This window comes from Mobula birostris, chromosome 4 (assembly GCF_030028105.1).
Source record: "Mobula birostris isolate sMobBir1 chromosome 4, sMobBir1.hap1, whole genome shotgun sequence".
Taxonomy (NCBI): Eukaryota; Metazoa; Chordata; class Chondrichthyes; order Myliobatiformes; family Myliobatidae; genus Mobula; species Mobula birostris.
The window spans coordinates 14016597-14042566 of record NC_092373.1 but is presented as its reverse complement, the minus strand read 5'-3'; the positions used below and the strand labels follow the sequence as shown (position 1 = coordinate 14042566).

Sequence of the window (25970 nt, the reverse complement as noted above, 5' to 3'; positions counted from 1 at the left end):
AGAATACGCTCTGTGGCCACTTTATTAGGTACAGGATGGCCTAATTCTGCTCCTATGTCTTATGAGTTAACTAATAAAGAAGTCACTGAATGTACAGTAACATATATTAGAAATTTGCTGCGGTGAGATAGGACTTCATGCAACAAAAAATTCAACAGTTTTAAAGAATAAAGAATGATATAAAATAAAGTTAGAAGTATGGATATAGATTAAAATATGCATAAATACATAAATATTGGCATGTGTTTACAATGTAAACAGCATTATCAAATGTGGTTTAAAGTGTTTACAGCACTGTATTCACTGAGGTAACAGGTAGAGTGGGGTGGGGGGGCTAACTAGATTGGTTATTCAGATTAACTGCTTGGGGCAAGAAACTTTTTAGTTAGGGTGATCTTTTTGTTTTAATACCCTTTCATTCCAAACATACTCGTGTCTCTACCTAAAAACCTCTCGATCACCAGTATCGTAACTGTTTCCGGCACAGCCCCTGGCAGTCCATTTCAGGTGACCGCCACTCTTTCTGTAAAATACTTGCCCCCACACATACTCCTGAAAACTTAACTTCTCACCTTAAATGCAAGTCAGCCAGTATTATAAATTAGATTACCGATTTTTGTCATATGCACCTGTTACTGTGCATGTAATGTATGAAAATATATTCATGATGCTGTCGGGGTACAGATTAATAGGTTCCCTAAGTTGTTACAGCTGTGAGTGGTTGTGGGGATAAGCTCCCACTAACTATTAAATGCTCCAAATGGCATGCGTCTCAAATAGCCTCTGACAATCAAGTCCAGCTCCTGGCCTTCACATGTGCCTGGTGTGGCAGCAGTACATTGCAATACATAATAAAAGCACTATAAATTATTAAAACCATTATAACTTGTATAATTAAATTCAATAAGTAAAGGCATCCGTTAGTCTTGCGAGACTATGGATCTGCGCCTGGAAAGTCTTCACTCTCCAGGGCGCAGGCCTGGGCAAGGTTGTATGGAAGGCCAGCAGTTGCCCATGCTGCAAGTCTCCCCTCTCCACGACACCAATGTTGTCCAAGGGAAGGACGTTAGGACCCATACAGCTTGGCACCAGTGTCGTCGCAGAGCAATGGGTGATTAAGTGCCTTGCTCAAGGACACAACACGTTCCCTCAGCTGGGGCTCGAACTCACGAACTTCAGGTCGCTAGTCCAATGCCTTAACCACTTGGCCACGTGTAAATTAAATAATGAGTGTGAAAAGAGAGTAAAATAATAGTGAGGTAGTGTTCATAGTGTGTGTCTTCAGGCTCCTGTACCTCCCCTTTGATGGTAACAATGAGAAGAGGCCGGGTCCGGGTGATAAGAGTCCTTAATGATGGATGTTGCCTTTTTGACGCCTCACCTCTCGAAGGTGTCCTCGATGCTGGGGAGGCCAGTGCCCATGATGAGGCTGGCTGAGTTTGCAACCCTCCGCAGATTTTTTCAATCCCGTGCAGTGCAGCCTCCAATGAGACAGTGTTGCAGCCAGTCAGAATGCTCGCCACACTACATCTGTGACTTACCAATTCCTCCTCAAGCTTCTAACGAAGTACAGCGGGCAGTGAGCCTTCTTTGTAATGACATCAACTGTTGTGCCAAGGATAGGTCGTCCGAGATGTTGCTGACGACCAGCAACTTGAAGCTGCTCACCCTTTCACTGTTGTCCCCTTGATGAGAACTGATGAGAGTTTTCCAAACCTCACTCAGCGGATTGAGCAGCATCAGTGGAAGGACAGAAATTTTTGATGTTGAAACCCTGCATCGAAACCTCGCAGGTCCTAAGGATTTTATAGGGGATTGTATCCTACAAAAGGTAGTGGATACAACCCAGTCCTTCACGAGTAAAGACCTCCTCACCATTAAGCTCAGGGACCCCCACCACGCAGGACATGCTCTCTTCTCTCTGTTGCCATCAGGAAGAAGGTACAGGAGTCTCAGCCCTCACACCACCAGGTTCAGGAACAGTTATTACCCCTCAAAGGGGATAACTTCACCCAACTTCACTTGCCCCATCATTGAAATGTTCCCACAACCAATGGACTCACTTTCAAGCACTCTTCATCTCATGTTCTTGATATTTATTGCCTATTTATTTATTGATTATTATTTCTTTCTTTTTGCATTTGTGAAGTTTGTTGTCTTCAGCACACTGATTGAATGCCCTAGCTGAGCAGTCTTTAATTGATTCTGTACTAGTTACTATTTTGTAGATTTGTTGAGTATGCCCATGAGAAAATGAACGTCAGGATTGTTTATGGTGACATATATGTACTTTGATAATAACATTTACTTTGAACTTTGATTACATTGGGTGCAAAAGTTAAAATAGAGTAATTATGTGACTACATCGCAGTTCTTTTGTTTTGGAGTTGTGGACATTTCCCACAATGGCAAGGAAGTGCTGAGAGTCCCAATTATTGCAAGCAAGTTCCAACGGTTACCTTGTTAGCATTACAATGAAACACACCACCTCGGAAGCAACTGATGTCTTGTTTCGACACTGGTTTGGGGGGGGGGGGGGGTAGAAGAGGAAGGTGGATGTGGTGTGGGGAGGGAATGTAAATCATATCACAGGGAGGATGGAAAGAACCAGTATTGTGTAAGATAAACATCAGAAATTCTGCAGATGCTAGAAATCCAAGTCAACACACACAAGATGCTGGAAGAACTCAGCAGGTTAGGCAGATTCTATGGAAATTAATAGATAGTCAGCGGTTTGGGCTGAGTCCCTTCTTCAGGACTGAGAAGGGACGGGGAAGATGCAAGAATAAAAAGGTGGGGGCACAGGAAGGAGGCTAGTTGGAAGGTGATAGGTGAAGCCAGGTAGGTGGAAAGGTCAAAGGCTGGAGAGGAGAATGCACCATGGAAGAAAGGGAAGGAGGAGGGGACGCAGGAGGAAGTGATAGCCAGGTGAGAAGAGTTAGAAGGTCAGAGTTGGGGAAGGCGCGGGGGGGGGGGTGTTGTGCATAGTCTCCTCCTCAGACCTGAAGAAGGGTCTTGACCTGAAATGTCAACTATCTGATCATTTCCATAGATGCTGCCTGACCTGCTGAGATCCTCCAGCATGGTCATAGTCCTAGTCATACTTTATTGATCCCGGGGGAAATTGGTTTTCGTTACAGTTGCACCATAAATAATAAATAGTAATAGAACCATAAATAGTTAAATAGTAATATGTAAGTTATGCCAGCAAATTATGAAATAAGTCCAGGACCAGCCTATTGGCTCAGGGTGTCTGACCCTCCAAGGGAGGAGTTGTAAAGTTTGATGGCCACAGGCAGGAATGACTTCCTATGACACTCTGTGTTGCATCTCGGTGGAATGAGTCTCTGGCTGAATGTACTCCTGTGCCCAACCAGTACATTATGTAGTGGATGGGAGACATTGACCAAGATGGCATGCAACTTTAGACAGCATCCTCTTTTCAGACACCACTGTCAGAGAGTCCAGTTCCATCCCCACAACATCACTGGCCTTTTGTGAGAGCTGCTGTTAGATTCTTTCATTCACAACACACCAAGGAAGCCTGTTTATGGTCATATGTACAAGTATTTGTAATGCAAGTACAGGTGTAATGCAAAGCCTGCTTACTGCAGTGTCACAGGCACAGAGCATCGGAGGAGTAGCATTCACAAGGAAAACATAAGCTGAAGTTGTACACAATTTTAACACAAATAGAACAAAGCACAAGAGATTCTGCAGGAGCTGGAAATCCAGAGCACACACACAAAATGGCATCCTGAATAAGCAGGATGCCTACCATTTTAATTCCTATCCCCATTCCCATTCTGATCTGTTGGTACATTGCCTCCTCTACTGTTATGATGTGGCCACTCTCAGCGTGGAGGAGCAACACATCATATTTTGCCTGGTTAGACAGCAAACTGATGACATAGACATCGATTTCTATAACTCCTGGTAATTTTCATCCACCCCCTTCCCTCTTTTCCCATTCCCCATTCTGGCTCTTAACTCTTCACTTCTCCTTACCTGCCTATCAACTCTCCTTGGTGCCCCTCCTCCTTGAATTAAAATGAAAGGGTTGATAATTTCTAAAGGGAGAGAAAATACAAAAAACTGAGGTGCAAAAGGACTTGGGAGCGTTTGTGCAGGATCCCCTAACGGTTAATTTGCAGGTTGAGTCTGTGGTGATGACGGCAATTGCAATGTTAGCATTCATTTCAAGAGGACCAGAATATAAAAGCAAGGATGTAATGTTGAGACTTTATGAAGCGCTTGGAGTATTGTGAGCAGATTTGGGCACTTTATCTTAGAAAAGATGTGCTGAAACTGGAGAAGGTTCAAAGGAGGTTCATGAAAATGATTCCAGGATTAAATTGCTTGCCCCATGAAGAGCATTTGATGCTCTGGGTCTGTATTCAGTAGAATTCAGAAGAATGAGGGCTGACATTGAAACCTATTGAGTGGTGTAAGTCCTTGATAGAGTGGATGTGGAGAGGATGTTTCCTATGGTGGGAGAGTGTAAGACCAGAGGACAAGCCCTCAGAATAGAGGGGCGTCCTTTTAGAACGGAGATGAGGAGGAATTTCTTTAGCCAGAGAGTGGTGAATCTGTGGAATTCTTTGCCTCAAGCAACTGCGGAGGCCAAGTCGTTATGTATATTTAAGGCAGAGTTTGATAGATCCTTGATTGGTCAGGGTATGAAGGAATATGAGAGAAGGCAGGAGACTGTGGCTGAGAGGGAAATTAGATCAGCCATGATGAAATGGTGGAGCAGATGCGATGGGCCAAATGGCCTAACTCTGCTCCTATTGCTTATGGTCTTACGGTGTTTGTAATTGCATCAATTTGTGGAACCCAGGATAGAGGTTCAGGGAAGCTGACACCCGGGTGTTTGAAACTGCTCATCTTTTCCGCTGCTGATCCCCCGATGAATAGTGCCAATGGCAAATTTACTGATGGTGTTTGAGCTGTGCACGCCACACAGTTGTGGTTGCAGAGAGAAGAGAACAGTGGGCTAATGCTAACCATCTGCCTTTGTAATTTGGGAGGAAACAGAGCAGCTGGTCGAAATCCACACGGTCGCAGAGTTAGGCCATTTGGCCCATCACATCTGCTCCACCATTTCATCATGGCTGATCTAATTTCCCTCTCAGCCCCAGTCTCCTGCCTTCTCTCATATTCCTTCATACCCTGACCAATCAAGGATCTATCAAACTCTGCCTTAAATATACATAACGACTTGGCCTCCGCAGCTGCTTGAGGCAAAGCGTACAAACTCCTTACAGACAGCGGTGGGAATTGAACCCTGATGGCCTGGTCTGTAAAGCACTGCACTAACTGCTGCACCACCGCATTGCCCAGTCATACCAGAACGAGTCCAAAAGTTAGGGAGACACAAGCAATAGCAGAAGTTGGAATCTGAGGCAGTAAACAATTTGCTGGAGAAACTCAGCCAGTCAGGCAGCATCTATGGAGGGGATAGTGGGGGTCCTTCGTGATGAATGCTGCTGTCTTCTGGCAGTGCTCCATGTCGATGTGCTCCATCGTTGTGCGGGGGAGCTTTACCTGTGATGGACTGGATTGTATCCAGCATTTTGCTTAGACTTTTCCATTCCTGGTCATTAAAACGGTAAGTCTAAATCAAGTTGAAAGCCTATAGACTGGGTGTGGAGTAGATGTTTCCATTAATGGGAGGGTCTAGGACCAGAGGGCACAGTCTTAGAATAGAAGGACATCCCTTCAGAACACAGATGAGGAGGATTTACTTTAGCCAGAGGCTGGTGGATGTGTGAAATTCATTGCCACAGATGTCTGTAGAGGCCAGATCACTGGGTATCTTTAAAACAGATTTTGATAGTTTAATTAGTCGGGGTGTCAAAGGTTCTGGGGAGAAGGAAAGAGAATGGGGTTCAAAGCGATAACGTATCAGCCATGATGGAATGGTGGAGCAGACTGAATGGTCTGATGGTTTAAAACTGCCGATGAGAATTGTGATTAAATAGTGGATGTAGTGAGGCCAGTGTGGATCCATGGAGAGAGAATCAGAGTTAATGTTTCGAGTCAGTGACTCCTACAATGTGGGTTCAAAAGCCAGCAGCCTCAAATATTTACTCGGTTGCTGTCCCTACTGGGAACACTTGGCCTGCTACTGCTGTGCTTTATTTTCATTTACCGAGCACTGATAACATTCAGCTTTTATGTTAGTGAGCTGTCAGTGCTCCAGTCTCTTCCCTCACGGAAACATTACTCAGTTGTTGAGACATAATCCTCCTTTCTGTGGGAGCACTTGGCTCAACTGGTGGCTCTTCTCTTTCTCTTGGACTTCCATGAAAACAATGCCTTTCGCTTGGAACCGGATCATGTTATGTTCCACAACCATCTCTTGGGTATGATTAATACATCTTCATATGACTGGAATGCATTCCAAAGAGGGTGTGGTCTACCTTGATCAATGGGGACAGCCAACAGCTGAGGGTACTGCATATTCCTAGACTGTGTCTCTCTCTCAGTCTATTTCTCTTTTGTTTTCATTCTCTTTTTTCATTTTCTGTTTCCCTTACTATTCTACTTAGAGTCATAGACCAACACAGCACCTCAATAGACCCTTCGGCCCATTTAGTCTGTGCCGAACTATTAATCAGCCTAGTCTTATTAATCCACACTGGGACCTTAGTCCTCCATACCCCTCCCATCCATGTACTTACCTAAATTTCTTTTAAATGTTGAAGTCAAACCCGCATCCACCACTTTCACTGGCAGCTGGTTCCACACTCTCACCACCCTCTGAGTGAAGAAGATCCCCCTCATGTTCCCGTTAAGCATTTCACCTTTCACCCTTAACACTTGACCTCCAGTTCAGGCCTCACCGACCTCAGTGGAAAAGGCCTTATCGCATTTACGCTATGGTAACTTACTCCTCATAACATTGTATGCTTTGTATTCCTGTATCAGAATTCCCCTCTTTCTCCTCCTACTCACCAGGGAATAAATTCCTCACCTAGTCAACTTTTTCTGATAACTCATGTCCCCAAGTCCCAACAATATCCCTGTAAACATTCTCTGCACTCTTTTCAATCTTATTGACATCTTTCCTGTAGGTAGCTGACCAGAAATGCACACAATACTCCAAATTAGACCTCACCAACATCTTATAAAACTTCATTTCTATTTCTACACTCAGTAGCCACTTTATTAGATACCTGCTGTACCCAATGGAAGTTCAGTCAGTACCTGTTCTATCCATTGTACCAAAGTCCTGTAACGTTATTAGTAATCAACAATCCAACAGTTGTCTCATTGAAATTGATCACAGGGAGAGAAAATTTGAGGACTCTGATGGAATAGGGTCCAGCTGGGAGATTATCAGGGAGAAACGACAGCTCACTGAGGTGTGGAGAGTCACTGAATACTCTCTGTTGTGTCCCTTTGACAGGTTCTTCAAGGAGCTTGAAGCCAGGCACCAGCAGGACGCAGTGATTTCTGACATCAGTGACATCGTGGAGAAGCACGCTGTATGCACCTTCGAACCCTATGTGACATACTGCTCAAACGAAGTCTATCAGCAACGGACACTGCAGAAGCTCCTGTGAGTGTGTGATGGTGCTGACCGAGCTGCATCAAGCTGCCAGTTACTTACTGTATTGTGTTGCCTTATGTAGGAGAGAGGGAGAGACACCATTCCTCGTACAGCACCTAAACCAAAAGGATTGTTTGGGCATTGTAACCCTGCTGCTCATTTGATTTTGCTATATACAACATGGTGCAGCTGGCAACCTTACAATGAGTATGCTTAAACAACTGTCTGTCTTTGAATGTGAGCCATTCTGTAAAGAGGGTGTGAAAGGCTCTGTCAGAATACATTGCTCGTCGTTTCTCCCCCCCACCCCCGCTTTTTCCCATTCCCCATTCTGGAATCACTCTTACTCCTCCTCTCCTCATCTGCCCATCACCTTCTTCTCTCCTCATCTGCCCATCACCTCATTCTCTCCTCATCTGCCCATCACCTCATTCTCTCCTCATCTGCCCATCACCTCATTCTTTCCTCATCTACTCATCACCTCCTTCTCTCCTCATCTGCCCATCACCTCCTTCTCTCCTCATCTGCCCATCACTTCATTCTCTCCTCATCTGCCCATCACCTCATTCTTTCCTCATCTACTCATCACCTCCTTCTCTCCTCATCTGCCCATCACCTCCTTCTCTCCTCATCTGCCCATCACCTCCTTCTCTCCTCATCTGCCCATCACTACCTCCTCTCCTCATCTGCCCATCGCCTCCTCCTCTCCTCATCTGCCCATCGCCTCCTCCTCTCCTCATCTGCCCATCGCCTCCTTCTCTCCTCATCTGCCCATCACCTCCTTCTCTCCTCATCTGCCCATCACCTCATTCTTTCCTCATCTACTCATCACCTCCTTCTCTCCTCATCTGCCCATCACCACCTCCTCTCCTCATCTGCCCATCGCCTCCTCCTCTCCTCATCTGCCCATCACCTCCTTCTGTCCTCATCTGCCCATCGCCTCCTTCTCTCCTCATCCGTCCATCGCCTCCTTCTGTCCTCATCTACCCATCGCCTCCTTCTCTCCTCATCTGCCCATCGCCTCTCTCTCCTCATCTGCCCATCGCCTCCTTCTCTCCTCATCTGCCCATCGCCTCTTGCTCTCCTCATCTGCCCATCGCCTCCTTCTCTCCGCATCTGCCCATCGCCTCCTTCTCTCCTCATCTGCCCATCGCCTCCTCCTCTCCTCATCTGCCCATCACCTCATTCTTTCCTCATCTACTCATCACCTCCTTCTGTCCTCATCTGCCCATCGCCTCCTTCTCTCCTCATCTGCCCATCACCACCTCCTCTCCTCATCTGCCCATCGCCTCCTTCTCTCCTCATCTGCCCATCACCACCTCCTCTCCTCATCTGCCCATCGCCTCCTTCTCTCCTCATCTGCCCATCGCCTCTTTCTCTCCTCATCTGCCCATCGCCTCCTTCTCTCCTCATCTGCCCGTCGCCTCCTTCTGTCCTCATCTGCCCATCGCCTCCTCCTCTCCTCATCTGCCCATCGCCTCTTTCTCTCCTCATCTGCCCATCACCTCCGTGTTGGTACATGACTTCCCCTACTGCCATAATGAGGCCACTCTCAGCTTGGAGAAGCAAGACCATAATACCATAAGATACAGGAACAGAGTTAGGCCATTTGGCCCATCAAGTCCACTCTGCCATTTCATCATCTGATCTATCTTCCCTCTCAGCCCCAACTTCTTGCCTTTTCCCTATATCCCTTCATGCCCTGACTAATCAAGAATCTATCAACTTGTGCCATAAATATACCAAATGATTTGGCCTCCACAGCTGCCTGTGGCAACAAATTCCACAGATTCACTACTCTCTGGCTAAAGTAACTTGTCATCTCCATTCTAAATGGGCGTCCCTCTATTCTGAGCCTGCGTCCTCTGGTCTTAAGCTCCCCCTCCACATCCACTCTATCTAGTCCTTTAAGTATTCAATAGGTTTCAATGAGATTGCTCCTCATTCTTCTGAATTCCAGTGAGTGCAGGCCCAGGCCCTTCAAACGCTCCTCATAAGACAGGCCATTCAATACTGGAATCATGTTTGTGAACCTCCTTTGAACCCTCTCCAATGTCAGCACATCTTTTTTTTGATAAGGAGCCCTAAACTCCTCACAATACCTGAAGTGAAGCCTCAGTAGCGCTTTATAAAACCTCATGTTCCATTGGGCAGCCTCCAATCTGATAGCAAGTACAATGATCTTTCTAATCATCCGGTAATTTTCCCCCTCCCCTTCTTTCTTTTCCCATTCCCCACTCTGGCACCCCTCTTATTCCTTCTCTTCTCCTCACCTGCCCATCACCTCTCTCTGGCTCCTTTCCCCATTCCTTTTCTCTCAAGATCCACTCTCTTCTTCTATCAGATTTTTTCTTCTTCAGCCCTTTACTTCTTCCTCCTATCACCTCCCGGCTCCTACCTCATCCTCCCACTCCCACCCACCCACCTTCCCACTCACCTGGTCTCACCTGCCAGTTTGTACTCCTTCCATTCCCCCCTACCTTCTTATTCTGGATTCTGCCCCCTTCCTTTCCAATACTGATGAAGGGTCTTGGCCCGAAACATCGACTGTTTATTCCTCTCCATGGACACTGCCTGACCTGCTGAGTTCCTCCAACATTTTGTGTGGGTGTTGCTCTGGATTTCAACCATCTGCAGAATCTCTTCTGTTCATATTAACAGCCTTGGTTGTGACGTAGGCTAATACCTAAAGAGTGTGGCTCAGCAGATGGTGTATGATGCAAATGAACCTAGAATGACACATGAAGCCAAAGCCCAACAGGAAAATGAATAGTGACTTTTTTGTAAATTTAAATTGGCAGGAAAGTTCTAACTTGAAACTTAGTTTCTTGCTGATACTATTCCGTTCACCATCTGTTCATCTCTTGGTTGTCACCACTTTCTTGCTTTACACCAACAGAAATACAAATCCTAACTTCAAAGAGATCCTGATGAAGATTGAAGCCCAGCCCGAGTGCCGGAACCTGCCCATGATCTCCTTCCTCATTCTCCCAATGCAACGGGTCACTCGGTTACCTCTCCTGATGGATGTAAGAAATGAATCAACTATTCCCCTCGTGAGTTGGGGGGCGGAGGAGGGAGGGAGGCTACAGCAAGATGTATAATTTCATTTAAAAGTGGACGCCATGGTAGCATTGCTGTTAGTGGGACCCTGTTACAACACGTTTCACGTTCAGTTCCAGCGCTCTCTGTAAGGAGTTGGTACACTCTGCCCATGAACTGCTTGGGTTTCCCCCAGGTGCTCCAGTTTCTTCCCCCAGTCCACAGATGTACCTGTTTGTTGGTTAATTGGTCATTGGAAATTGTCCTGTGATTAGGCCAGCGTTAAATAAGTCGGTTGCTGGGTGGAGCACCCATTGAGCCTGAAAGCTGTTTTGCACGATGTATCTCCAAATAAATAAATAAATTTAATTAATTAAACAGGTGGGTTGCTGGGTGGAGCACCTCATTGGGCTTTAAAGGTCTGGTCACGATGTGTCTCTAAATAAATAAATTTAATTAATTAAACAGGTGGGTTGCTGGGTGGAGCACCTCATTGGGCCTGAAGGGTCTGTTCCACGATGTAGCTCTGAATAAATACATTTAATTAATTAATTAGGTGGGTTCCTGGGCAGTACAGCTCATTGGGCTGGAAGGGTCTGTCCTGTGCTGTATCTGTAAATGAATAAATTAAAATCCAGCTATTATATAGCTTGAGCAGCTTTGAGCCCTATGTCTGTGAATGGATGTGTTGGCATTAGAGATGGTTCTCAGGAGGTTTACGAGAAAGAAGGGGTTAATGAATGAGGAATATCTGATAATCCTAGGCCTGTACTTGCTGGAGTTTAGAAGAATGAGGAAGGATCTCGTTAAAAACTACTGAGCAGTGAAAAGGCTAGAAAGAATGGAAGTAGAAGAGATCTTTCTCATGGTGGGAGATTCTAGCACCAGAGGGCACAGCCTCAGATTACGAGGGCATCCGTTTAGAACAGAGATGAGGAGTAATTTCTTTAGTCAGAGGGTGGTGAATCTGTAGAATTCATTGCCACAGGTGGCTGTGGAAGCCTAGTCACTGGGGGTTTATTTAAAGCGGAGATTGATAGGTTTCTCCTTAGGAAATGTGTCAAAGATGACAGGGAGAAGGCAAAAGAATGGGGTTGAGAGTGAAAATAAATCAGCCACGGTCAAATTATGGAGTGTTGTCAATGGGCCAAGTGGCCTGACTCCACTCCTATATCTTATGGTCATATGGCCTTATGAATTCTACATTGTAATCGTCTTTCAGAAGGGCCATGAGGCCCCCTAATGCTTCAGTTTTAACTTCCAGCATGTATCAGCTTTGGTACTGGTTTATTGTTGTCACATGTACTGAGATGGAGTCTTGTTTAGATAGATAGATAGATAGATATACTTTATTAATCCCGAGGGAAATTTGGTTTCGTTACAGCCGCACCAACCAAGAATAGAGCGTAAATATAGCAATACAAAAACCCCCAACAATCAAACACCAAAATACAAACTATGCCAGACGGAAAATAAGTCCAGGACCAGTCTATTGGCTCAGGGTGTCTGACCCTCCACGGGAGGAGCTGCAAGTTCAATGGCCACAGGCAGGAACGACCTCCCGTGCCGCCAAGTGTTGTATCACAGTGGAATGTGGCCGAAGTCCAACAGTAAAAAGTTCAATATCCAGTCTACAAACATGTTCCTTGATCGTAATATACCCCGGATTCCACCATCCGTTGTTAGCCAGAACAGTAAGCACCCAATTCCTTTACGCTTTACGCTTACCGCTCTCAGTGGACTTCCGGTCAGCCGGAACGGTATTACCCACCAAACTCCTCTTCTCCAAAAGTCTCTGTTGTCTCGACCCGGTCCTCTTTCCTCAGCTTTGTGATCCCCCTCTGTGTGTTTTCCTCTGGATTTCAGCAGGGGTGTCCACCGCTCTGTTCGCTAAGCCGGCTGGTCTTTGCTGGTCCGTGGAATACACAATGCACCCTTGCTTCTTTCCCACGTGTCGGGATGTAACCATTTCCAGGACTAAGGAAAACCCAGATAAAACTCCCTCTACCAGCATGTTAGAGAGGGTGCAGCTTCGATGTGTTACCATGAGAAAAAAATACAAAAAAGTAACGTAAATTAAAAAGTGAGAAGAAGAAAGTAAGAGTAGATCGGAACGGCTGTACCAGGCTGCATGCACGACCGGTGCATGTGCACTAAGCAGATCATACCCAACATAATGACGTCAAGGTAGTTGTTTGATCTCTGTTTAATTTCTGATCCTTAGGAATCTTCAGGGAGTTAAAAATGTTGACCAGTTTTATTTCAGTTTATTTTAGAGTACAAACAAACGTACAAATAATAATAAAAACTAAAGAGCTGGGAAATGATGCTAAGAGGTGTAACACAAAAAATGGCACTTCTGAAAAGTTTATCATTTTTATAGATAAGATCAGAGAAATTCTTTAGAGATAAATTAATTAGTAGGCTGCATAATTAAAATAATTACATCACATGGGTAATGTGCGAATACTTAGCCAATGAAAAATAAGAAAGATGATAAACTGTTAGTTTGGCTGCTACGCGGCTTTCTGCCAGTGAGTGTGAAAAATACATGAGTTTGTTTAAAGAGTACAAATCTTATAAAAAGTATTATTTAAAACAGACAATGTAAACAATGCATAACGTAGTGTTCGAGTTCAAGTGCAATCAGGGAAACAAAATGCTAGGGCCACTACAATATAGGGCATGGCATGTGAGGTATTAAAAACTAGGCCAGAGAAACTCATCAGAAAGGAATTGTCACCATTTCAGGTTGAAGGTCTCCATCAGGGCCATCAGATGCTGCCTGATCCACTGAGGTCCTCCAGCAGATTGCTTCTTGCTCCAGATTGCGGCATCCACCTCTTGTGTCTCCATGTGTGCGGCGTTCACTTCCCTTGAATTTGGTTTACTAAGATTAAGAGTTGGTGGCCTTCAGCGCATGAGGAATTACATCCTGACCCAACACAGAACGGTTCAGTACAGTACTTCCCCTTTGGCCCACAGTGTTGTGCTGACCTTTTAACTCACTACAAGATTAATCTAACCCTTCCTTCCATATAGCCCTCCATTTTTCTATCATACATGTCCTTTTCTAAGAGTTTCTTAAATGCCCCTAATGTACCTGCCTCTACCACTGACAGGGTAATCTGCGCACCCACCACTCTGTGTCAAAAAAACTTACCCTGACACCTCCTCTATACCTTCCTCCAGTCACCTTAAAATTATGCCCCCTCACATTCACCATTTCCGCCCTGGGAATAAGTCTCTGGCTCTCCACTCTATCAAGTTGTTTCTCATTCCTCTTCCTTACAAAAAGAAAACCCTGGTTCACTTAATCTATTCATAAGACATGCTGTCCAGTCCAGACAGCATCCTGGTAAATCTTCTCTGCACCCTCGCTAAAGCTCCAACAGACAAAGTAGAGGCAGCACACTTACCCCATTGGACTTCATGCGTGAACTTGATTAGATTTCAGAGCATCCAGACTGTTCTGTGGATAAAGAACTGTCTGGATGCTGTAAAACAGTTTAAGTGAAGACATTCCCCTTACATGTTTCACCTTTTATTCTAAGTCTGTGACCTCTAGTTCTGGTCTCACCCAATGCCTGCTCACATTCACCCCTCGTAATTTTGTATACCTCCCCTCGTTCTCCTGTGGTCCAGGGGATAAAGTCCTACCTATTCTACTTCTTGTTGCACTCAGGTTCTCAATTCCCAACAATGTTGTGTGTGTGTGTGTGTGTGTGTTTAGCAATAAATTCTCAGTGATTTACCAAATTTAAATTCCAGAGATACTGTGCTTTCATTTCTCGCAATTGCTAGACAGTTACTGCACCACTCGACCAGACCAATCACTGAACCAGTTACTACACCACTAGACCAAACCAATTACTGGACTAGTTACTGCACCACTAGACCAGACCAACTCCATTCACCCTATCTATACCCCTCATAATTTCCCCCAGTGCCCTCCTCTTTCCGTTTCTGCCATGGTCTACTCTCCTCTCTTTTCAGATTCCATCTTCTCCAGTCCTTTGCCATCTCCACTGATCACCACCCAGCTTCTTACTTCATGCCCCCTCCCCCAACCAGCTAGCTTCACCTACCACCTGTTAGCTTATCCTCCTCTTCTCCCCACCCTTCTTATTCACCCTTTTTTCCCAGTCCTGAGGAAGGGTCTTGGCCCGAAACATCAACTGTTTATGCACTTCCATCGATGCTGCCTGATCCGCTGAGGAGCTCCTCCAGCATTTTGTGTGGGTTGCTCTGGATTTCCAGCTTCAGCAGAATCTTTTGCGTTTATAATGCAAGAAAGACATTAGAGGTACATGAAGTTATGAGGGGTATAGACATGGTGAATGCACATAGGATTTTTTTCCCCTCAGTTTGGGTGAGACTAGAACTGGAGGCTGTAGCTTTATGGTGAAATATTTAAGGGGGTTTTGAGTGGGAATTACTGCACCCAGAGGTATGGAATGAGCTACCAGTGGAAGTGGTAGGCTTGTTAAGGTCAAAGCCAAAGATGGCAGTGGGGCTCCCACTACCAATTAAATGCTCCCAAAGGCGTGTGTCTCAAATAGCCTCTGACAACCAAGTACAATTCCTGGCCTTCACATGTGGCTTAGCTGTTATGCCTAGTGGAATCATTTCTACTGACAGGAGAAGGGGCAAAGGCGGGTTACGGGTGCCTTAAAACCAGTCACTCTTGGCAGATGGGCCTGTCAGCCGTGGTTGGCAGCTCATCCAGAAGAAGAAAAACTCTGATCTCAAACCTCTACTGCCTTGTGGCTATATCCACTCATGAGGAAGGCTTCGGAAGTAAACCCCAAGGAAAAGTCGAGAGCTGGCGTCCCTAAGGCAGTCCTAAATTGAGTTCAATGCTGACTGGGAACTCCTGTGGCACTGCTGGTACCAAACTGTATCTCTCTGCTGTTCCTTTGGGTTCATCAGCTGCACGGAGAAGGGGAGCTTCCTACATGGGCAACAGCTTGCTCTCCATATTGTACTGCCCTGGCTTGCGTATCATGTAGACGTCTAGGATGCAACATCCGTGGTCGACCCTGAGCAATGGAGAGCCTTGAGTAAGTGGCAGATGCTGAATACTTTTTAGAGAAGATTGTGATAGATACATGGATGAAAGTGGTATGGAGGTCTGTGGTCTAGGTGTGGGTGGATGGACTAGATAGGTTAAGGGGCCTATTTCTGTGTTGCCGAGTTTTATGACTGAATGTCTATCACTGCCCATCTCACTGGACAACAAATTTTTTTTAATGTGTTGCTTTTCAGAAATCTTCTGTCACGTGAAGCTGAATACAAATAAAATTTCAGCTTATTGTATCATATAGGAATTTGGAATAACACAAAGTTAACTTTTATTGTATATAATGTGTCCCAAATGCATAATAGTCCTGACGCTTTGCAATGGTTCAACTAAGGTAAAAATGTACTGTTGATGATTGTCATTTGTACTCAGTATCTGAGGCTTCTCCTGAAAGTATCCAGCAATAATCAGCCAGCATTGATAGATTCCAATTGCCTTCATACCATTTCTCCAAGACCACAGCATCCTGGTGAAATCTTTCTCCATGCTCATCACTGACAGTGCAAAGGTTTGCAGCAAAGAAGATATCAAAATGGGAATGCAGAAAACTAATCTTTAGTCACATGTTGCACCTCATGGTTTTGTATGCTTGAAGCATGTTGTCAACCAGCTGCACGTAGTTTGTTGCCCAGCAGTTTCCAAGAAAATTTTCAGTAACATTCTTGAATGCCTTCCATGTGATTTTCTGCAGTCCCACTTGAAGTTCTTTGAATTGCCTGTCATTGATGACCTGCTTGATTTGTGGACCAACAAAAATGCCTTCCTTAATCTTGGTATTAGTCATTCTGACTTGAATTATAAAGTGAAATAACAAATATAGGCGATTTCAAATAAATCCGTAAGATATGCCCACAAGTATTCAGGAAGCAAAATCATTGTTGTCCAGTGTATTCATTTGCTGCATTGGAATAAAATATGACTTCTGAATTGTACTAATTTTCAGCAATGGAATGGGTTTTATACCTCGATCTTTTCTTCACAGACCATTTGCCAGAAAACTCCAAAGGACTCGCCTGAATATGAATGTGCCAAGAAAGCATTGCAGTCCGTTAGCAAGGTGAGGAACATTATTGCTTCATGGAAAGTCTCCAACACGGTTATCTCAAGATACCATCTTCCCACCTGCCTCAAGGGAAAATATTTCCACCTGATACATGTTATTTTTGTCTTCTGAAAAGAGTACGTTAGCTGCTCCTTCCACTGCACTCATTTACTCATCACTGACTGAATGAAAAATTGTATTCAGAACTTAAGCTGTAGCTTAATAGGCAACAGTGTATTTGAAATTACATATGTTAGGGATGGTAAAGAAGCATTTGGTGTTGGTATATTATTGCACACATATTGAGGTACAGTGAAAAACCTGCTTTTCATACTGTTCATACAAATCCATTCATTACATAGGACATACAGTTCATTGAGTTAGTAATAACAATGCAGAATAACGTATAACAGTGTGGGTAAACATTAAAGTACAAGATCATAATGAGGTAGATTGTGAGGTCAAGAATCGTTTTAGTGTTTACTGTTTAATGGTCTTAGTGGGGTAGAGGTTGTCCTTGAGCCTGGTGATGTGTGCTTTCAAGATTTTTTATCTTCTGCCCGATGTGAGAGCAAGAACAAAGGCTGTCTGGGGTAGGTGGGGTCTTTGATTATACTGGCTGCTTGCTGATCTCTGTTGCTGACTGTGGAGTTCGGAATTGACTTAGTATTCATGTGTATACCAAGATATAGTAAAAAAAACTGGTCTTGATAACTGCTTATACAGATCAAATCAATACTCAGTGCTTTGAGCTAGGATAAGGTAAAACAATAACAATAAAGTGAAAAAGCAGAATGAAGTGTACAAGCTACCAAAAAGTATGTCTATGTAAACAATAAAATACAAGATCATAACAAGGTCAATTGTGAGGCCATGAGTCCATCCTATTGTACAAGTGATTCATTCGGAAGTCTGCTAACAGTGGCATAGAAGTTGCCCTCGAGACTGGTGCTACTTGCTTTCAGACTTTTATATCTTATACCCGATAGGAGAGGGAGAAACGTCCAGGATGGGTGGGATCTTTGATAATGCTGCCTGCTTTATTGAGGCAGCAAGAAGTATATACAGGGCCAGTGGAGGGGAGGCTGGTTTCCCTGACACACTGAGTTGTGTCCACCACTCTGCAGTTTTTTGCAGTCACGTGCAGAACATTTGCTATACCGAACCGTGATGCATCCAGACAGAATGCTTTCTGTGGTGCATTGATAAAATTGGTAAGGATTAATGGGGACATGCCAAATTTCTTTAGCCTCCTGAGGAAGCTAGGGGGTTTGTGAGCTTTACTGGCCATGGCTGTAAATTGTAATTTAAAAAATGCAGAATGTAGTGTAACAGTACGGACCTCTAGTGTCCAGGACATGCTCTCTTCTCGCTGCTGCCATCAGGCAGGTTGTACAAGAGCCTTAGGTCCCACACGACCAAGTTCAGGAACAGTTATTACACTTCAAATATCAGGCTCCTGAACCAGCGTGGATAACCTCAAATCTGAACTGATTCCACAACCCATGGACACACCTTCACTTGCACGTTGGTTGTTTGTCAGTCTTTACATGTAGTTTCTCATAGATCCTATTGAATTCCTTACTGTGAATACCTACAAAAATGTATCTCAGGGCTGCATATGGTGACAGAAATGTACCTCAGGATTGTATATAGTGGCATATATGAATTTCAGGATTGTATATGGGGACATACATGTACATTGATAATAAATTTATTTGAACTTTGAACTTGAGAGAGTACTCTATACATAGACAAGTAAGGTACAGGGTCAAAGACAAGATAAACTGAGAAATCCGAAGTTCACTTTGTTGGGTAAGAGGGTCGTTCAGGAGTTGACTACAATGGGATAGAAGTTGTCCTTATACCTGGTAAAATGTATTCTCAAGTTTTTGTATGTTCTGTGCAAAGGAAGGGGGAGAAGAAAGAATGACTGGGGTGGTGAGAGGATTCCTTCATCATCTGTGCAATTGTCAGTGTCTGAGTGATTCAGTTGGCTCCAGTGGGCAGAGCAGATGGTTCACATTCCTGATACATTCCATTTGGAGCTTCTGTTGAGTGAGAGGATTACCAGGTGGACAGAGGAATACATTGCAAGACCTCCTTGCAGAATTGCACCACTCCCAGGGAATCCTGGAAGATTTCTGACCCAGGATTATTCAAAGTGGGGAATGAATACTAGTGCTAAGAACCATGGTTCCGTGCAGCAAACTAGACCTTCCCACCGACGTGCCCGTCTGGAAAGGCAACTGCAAAGTCCCACGCCAGCCGCTTACATCCCATGGAACCAGAGTGGAAGTAAGTCATCTGGAAGGGCCTGAGTAGAAACTGTGGAGGTGTCTGTTCACTCTAATGGCCAATTACAGGGGCAGCAGCTACGGTATCAATTCAAAGAGCTGGTTCGATTCCACAGGTGAATCATTCCGCACACAGAGACAGGATCATTAGATTCGATCGACTCCTAATGGAGTTGTAGGGATGATTTCAATATGATCAAGCAATGTGAAGACAATAAAACATCGGAGCAGAATTAGGCCAATCATCCGGCTGAGTTTGTTCTTCACGGCTGATTTATTATTCCAGGTGTGCTGCTTGTGGCAAGAAGGGAACACTTCAACATATCTTGAGTGCGTGCAGAGTCAATCTTTCCAGTGGCATGTACACGTGGAGATATAACAATGTTCTCAAAGTTGTAACAGAAGCGGTTGAACAGAGAACACTGCAGCACAACTTATCTCATGCCCCATGCTGCACAGAACATCGCATATCATTTGTGGAAGAAGGCTCCAAGTCAAGGGTGTACAGCATAGGCTCACGATCAAGTATACTTTCTTCAGCCAATGACTGGTGTGTCAAGGCTGACTTGGATGGGAAAGGCGGTTTCCCGGAGCAAATAGCTTTCACAACATTGCGTCCAGATATAATCGTATGGTCTGACAGCAGTAGAGAAGCGGTTGTTGGTGAACTCACAGTCCCCTGGGAAGACAACATCGATGAAGCCCATGAGTGCAAGTTAACCAAGTATGCAGAGTTGAGATCAGAGTGCAGAGACAGAGGGTGGAAGGTCTCATGCTATCCATTCGAAGTAGGCTGCCGTGGGTTTATTGCGTTCACTCTCCAGAAGTGGCTGCATGACCTTGGCTTCACTAGAAGAGAGATCAAGTCAACCAGCAGGGCTGTAGCTGAGGCAGCAGAGAAAGGATCAGCATCGGTGTGGACCAAGTATGTCCAGAGGGGCAGATAGACAGTGTATACATATCTTGCAAACCCTTCAGTAGTTGCATAGACACCTGAAGAGTAGACTATCTGTTGGATGGAAGTGACCAACAACTCTGATAGAGGCAGGTGCCAAGTTTTTAAGCTCACCAGTGGGAGGTGGTACTTTAGCACTGCTGGCCCACCACCTCAAGGGAGTCTTGATCATAAGCGGGCTGAAACTCCTGAAGACAGGTGGCAGATCAACTGATGATCCGACTGGTGATAGCACAGGACAGTTAACATCTTAGTCCACGTGTATTTTGTAACTCTTTGTCACTATTCATCTCAGCCCCGTTCTCCTGCCTTCTTCCTGTAACCATTGACGCCCTTACTAATCAAAAATTATCAACTTCCACTTTAAATATAACCAATGACTTGCCCTCCCCAGCCGTCCGTGGCAGTGAATTCACAGATTCACCATCCTCTGGCTTAAAAAATTCCTCGTCATTTCTGTTTTTAAAGGTGAGGCTATATCCTAAACACCTCCACTATAGGAAACATCCTTCCCATGTCCACTCGATCTAAGCTTTGAAATATTCGATAGGTTTCGATGAGATCCACCCTCATTCTTCTAAACATCAGCAAGTACAGGCCCAGAGCCATCAAGCTCTCCTCATATTTTAACCCTGTCATTTCTGGGGTCATTCTCGTGAACCTTCTCTGGACCCACTCCAGTGCCAGCACACCTTGTCTTAGACATGGGTCCTAAAGTTGCTCTCTGTACTGCAAGTGTTCTGACCAATGCCCAGTAAGGCATTACATCCTTCCTTTACACTGTAGTCCTCTCAAAATGAATGCTAACATTGCCATTTGGAAGAGATCATGGTGTGGGTGTGTCACATAGCACTGTGATGACATCATTATTTTTAATTCTTTCTTTATGGAATCTGTTATCCGTACACTGGTTCCAAATTTAACTCTCAATGTGGTGGTGCAGGTAGAGCAGCATTCAGAGTGGGGCGGACCAGTGTTTTTGAACTTGAGATGCAGGCCAGGTGACATTGGCTGAAAAACAAGCAATGCTGGAAATCCTCAGCAGGTCAGGCAGCATTCAGAGAGAGAGAAAGAGAAAGTGAAAACATCACGCTTCATATGACTGGCATAGAACATAGGAATTTACAGCACATTACAGGTCCTTTGGCCTACAGTGTTGTACCGAGCATGTAACCTACAGCCGAAACTGCCTAGAATTTCCCTAGCACATAGCCTCCTATTTTTCTATGCTCCATGTACCTATCTAAGAGGCTCTTAAAAGGCCCTATTGTATCCTGTAGGCAAGAAATTTGTCCTGAATATGTCATGAAATTTGTTTCTTTGCGTCGCAGTACATTTCAATACATAATAATAAAAAAATATACATTTTGCCATCTATTGCAATATAAATTGCAGTAAGAAGTAAATATAAAAAATATAAAACAAAGGAAAAAAGTGAGATAGTATTCATGGATTCATTCTCGATTTGTGATGACAGAGAGTAAGAAGCTGTTCCTGAAACATTGAGCATCAAGTGTGTGGCTTCATGCTCCTGTACCACCTCCTTGATGGTAGGAATGAGAAGAGGGCACATCTTGGGAGATGGGGGCCCTTAATGATGGATGCTGCCTCTTTGAGGCATCACTTTTGAAGATGTCCTTGGATGTTGGGGTGACTAGTGCCTGTGATGGGACTGGCTGAGTTTTCAACTTTCTGCAGCTTTTTCCGATCCTGTGCAGTGGCCCCTCCAAACCAGACGGTGATGCAACCAGACAGAATGGTCCCCATGATACATCTGTAGACATTTGCCAGTGTCTTTGCTGACATACCAAGTCTCCTCAATTCATTTTGAAATATAGCCGCGCCACTTCTTTGTAATTGCATCAGTGTTCAGCCCAGGGTAGATCTTCAGAGATGTCTCTATTTCCTGAGGAGACTGAGGTCCTTTAACATCTGTCGGACGATGCTGAGGATGTTCTATGAGTCTGTTGTGGCCAGTGCTATCATGTTTGCTGTTGTGTGCTGGAGCAGCAGGCTGAGGGTAGCAGACACCAACAGGATCAACAAACTCATTTGTAAGGCCAGTGATGTCGTGGGGATGGAACTGGACTCTCTGACGGTGGTGTCTGAAAAGAGGATGCTGTCCAAGTTGCATGCCATCTTGGACAATGTCTCCCATCCACTACATAATGTACTGGTTGGGCACAGGAGTACATTCAGCCAGAGACTTATTTCATCAAGATGCAACACTGAGCATCCTAGGAGGTCATTCCTGCCTGTGGCCATCAAACTTTACAACTCCTCCCTTGGAGAGTCAAACACCCTGAGCCAATAGGCTGGTCATAATTTACTGGCATAATTTACATATTATTATTTAATTATTTGTGAGTTTATTACTATTTAATTATTTATGGTGCAACTGTAACGAAAACCAATTTCCCTCGGGATCAATAAAGTATAACAATGACTATGTTGACACCCAGGAGCTTGAAACTGCTCACCCGTTCCCTGCTGATCCCTCAGTGAGGACTGGTGCATGTTCCCTCGACTTCCCCTTCCTGAAGTCCGCAATCAATTCCTTGGTCTTACTGATGTTGAGTGCAAGGTTGTTGTTAAGGTTGTGCAAGCTGGTCTATCTTGCTGATGTATCTGCTTCCTCATCACCATCTTAAATTCTGCTAACAATGGTTGTGTCATCGGCTGATTTATCGAAAGTATTTGAGCTATGCCTAACCACACACTTGTAGGTGTAGAGAGTAGAACAATGGTCTAAGCACATATCCTCGAGGCGTTTTGATTGTCGACAAGGAGGGGATGTTATTTCCAATCTGCACTAAATATGGTTTCCCGATGTCTGAAAGTCAAGGTTCCAGTTGCAGAGGGAGGTACAGACCTGTCTCTACGGTGAATGGTGAAGTCACTGGACTGAGGTGCTGCATTGGAAATGGAGGGGAGTGGCCATGTTTCCATGAAGCAAAGTACACAGCAGTCCCTGATGTCCCTCTGATACAGCAATCTTGCTCTGAGGTCTTCAATTTTATTTTCCAGAGACTGTAGACTTGCCAGCAGGATAGTTGGGAGTTGGGGGAGCTGGGGGGGCGGGGGGGGGCGTTGTCTAAAGCTTTTGTGTTTCAGTTGTATCTATATAACAGCACACCATCTCTACATCCTTTTTCTTAAAGGGAAAATGCACTTGCAACCAAGTCTACCATCCAGGGTCCATCGATGTTGAGTATCAGTTGATATTTAAAAAAAATTTTGAATAAGGCAGCTTACTGAAGTACCCATGGCCGTAATTGTGGATTTCAGCTGTAGCCATACTGAATGGAAATGTTTGATGATTCCCATTCGAGCTGTGCACAAAACATCAACACTTATCGGAAACATCTTAGGGTACGGGAGGGATGGAGCAAGAGAGAGGGAAAGAGAAAGAAGGGAGAAGGGGGCAAAGAGGGAGATATATATATAGATAGATAGAGATGGAGAGACAGACAGAGAGGGGGAAAGGATGGAGGGAGGTGGAGGGAAAGAGAAAGTGGGGAGAAGGGGGGTCAAACAGAAAGAGAGATAGAGAAAGGAAGATGGGTAGTGAGGGAGAGGGAAGGAAAGAAAAAGGGGGAAGTGGAGAGAGAAAGGGGAGGAAGGGAAAGAGAATGGTGAGAAAGTGAGAGAGATAGACAGAGAGAGGTGGGGGAGGAAGAGAGAGGGAGGCAAAGAGAGAAAGGATGGAGAAGGAGGAAGAGTGCTAATGCTTTGCGTCAGCAACCTTGCACAAGTTCTACCTGTTCAGCAAGGGCCCATCAAAACGTTTGCCTACTCCAGAACATTCTCTCCTCTTACATCCACTGTTTTTTGTCAGCCAGCACTCATTTACAGAACTCCCTGTTCCATTCTGCATAGACTCCTAGATTTTAGAATATTCTCGGTTTCAAATCCAGACTTGGATACCAGGGTCTAAATGACTACATAATCTCCTTGCTCCTCTACTTCCAACTCTTCAACATTCCAGAATTTAATCGGGGATTGGTAAATTGGTTTAGTACTGTCACGTGTATGAGACATCCTGTTTTTGCATGCCATTCAGAGCAGTCATTCCAGACATGAATACTTTGAGGTGGTCCAAAAGGAAAAACGATTACAGAATGCTGAATATAGAGTCACAGTTACAGAAAAAGTGCAGTGCAGTGCAGGCACCGGAGATTCTGCAGAGGCTGGAAATCCAGAGCAACACACGCAAAATGCTGGAAGAACTCAGCAGGTCAGGCAGCATCTGTGGAAGGAAATAAATAGTCAATGTTTCGGGCCGAGACTGGAAAGGAAGGGTTTTGAAGGCAGAATAAGAAGGTGGGGGGAGGGGAGGAGTACACACTTGGAAGGTTAAGCCAGGTGAGTGGGGGACAGGGGATGAAGTGAGAAGCTGGAAGGGGATAGGTGGAAGATGTGCATCCATATGCCTATTTTGTAGTGGTGTTCCTTTCTTTTTTTCTCATGCATTTCTTCAGAGCATCTCTTTATTCCCCATTTCAAATGTTTTGGTAGTTATTTGTGAGTTCGGTGAGGGGGGATCTCACTGAAACCCATCGAGTATTGAGAGGCCTAGATAGAGTGGATGTGGAGAGGATGTTTCCTACAGTAGGGGAGTCTAGGACCAGAGGGCACAGCCTCAGAATAGAGGAACCTCCATTTAGAATAGGGATGAGGAGGAATTTCTTTAACCAGAGGGTGGTGAACTTCTGGAATTCATTGCCAAAGGTAGCTGTGGAGGCCAGGTCACTAAGTGCATTTGAGGCAGAGGCTGACAGGTCATTGATTAGTCAGGATGTGAAAGGTTATGGGGAGAAGGCAGAAGAATGGGGTTGAGAGGGAAATGATCAGCCATCATGAAATTGCAGATCAGACTTGATGGGCCAAATGGCCCAATTCCACTCCTATGTCTTATGGTGTTATGGGTGAACTACTGTTACCCAAACTTCTGTCAAGTTATGAGGGGGTCCAGAGAAAGTAACAGGAAGAATGGTGGAAACTAGAGATTAAGTAATTAGGAGAAGGATTAGAGAGGAGATTCTTTGAGGGCCGAAGGGCCTGTACTGTGCTGTAGTGTTCTAGGAGATGAGCAAAGGTGTATTTTCTCCCAGAGGTAGTGGTGGTTGTGGTGGTGGGTGGGGGGTGGGTGGGTGGGGAATGTGGAACTCACAGTTAGAGATGGCAGTGAAGGGAGATCTAGACCAGATTTAAACAGGGCTTTGGTGTGTAGGTTGAAGATGCTTGGCCAATAATGTGGGAGCTGGGAGCTGGATGAAGTCTAGTAACATAAGAGATTTGGCAGATGCTGCAAATCATGAGAGAGAGAGATATCTCTCACACACACACACACACACACACACACACACACACACACACACACACACACACACACACAGAGATCTCAGCAGGTCAGGCAGTGTCTGTAGAGGGAAAAGGATTAGCACAGACCTGATGGGCCAATGGCCTCTTACTGCACTTTAATATGCATTCTGTTACTGTTTTCCCTTGTACTACCTCAACGCAGAGTTGTAATGAACAGATCTGTATGAACAGTATTCAGGGCACATTTTCCATTGCACCTTATTCATGAGAATAACAAACCAATTTACTGATATGTACTTTCCAGCTCTTATTACATAACCTGGAAGCTATTCAAGTGTTGGTCACGCTGTGGTTTTTTTGACGAGAACCAGGCCCTCAGAATTATCAGAGTAATATTTCTTCTGAACTGTCCTATAATTCTTTGACCAGTTCACTTAAACTCCAGCCCCAAACTACTGACCTCTCCTCCAGAAAATATGACCATTCTGATTTTGCACTCTTATTTGTTATAGCAAGGGATCTTCATTATTTCCAATCTGAGCTGAAAATCTCCTGTAGTATTAGTTGAGAATTGTTTGTCAAAATATAAGACTGTAAAGCACTGCGCTAACTACTACGCTACTGTGCTGCTCAACCTTGTTCTAGCTCAATGCACTGTGTAATGATTT

At 44.7% G+C, this 25970-nt stretch overlaps 1 protein-coding gene across 2 annotated transcripts in view; it reads left to right on the top strand.

The window, feature by feature from the left end:
- The window catches only part of LOC140196168 (rho guanine nucleotide exchange factor 26-like), a 231939-nt gene that overhangs the window by 147877 nt on the left and 58092 nt on the right, over positions 1–25970 (top strand). The window contains exons 7-9 of one of the 2 annotated variants that reach the window (XM_072254925.1): positions 7415–7567; positions 10458–10614; positions 16666–16740. In XM_072254925.1, coding sequence (XP_072111026.1) covers positions 7415–7567; positions 10458–10614; positions 16666–16740 — 385 coding nt within the window. The remainder of the gene's footprint in view (positions 1–7414; positions 7568–10457; positions 10615–16665; positions 16741–25970) is intronic. The other variant, XM_072254926.1, reaches the window with a different exon arrangement.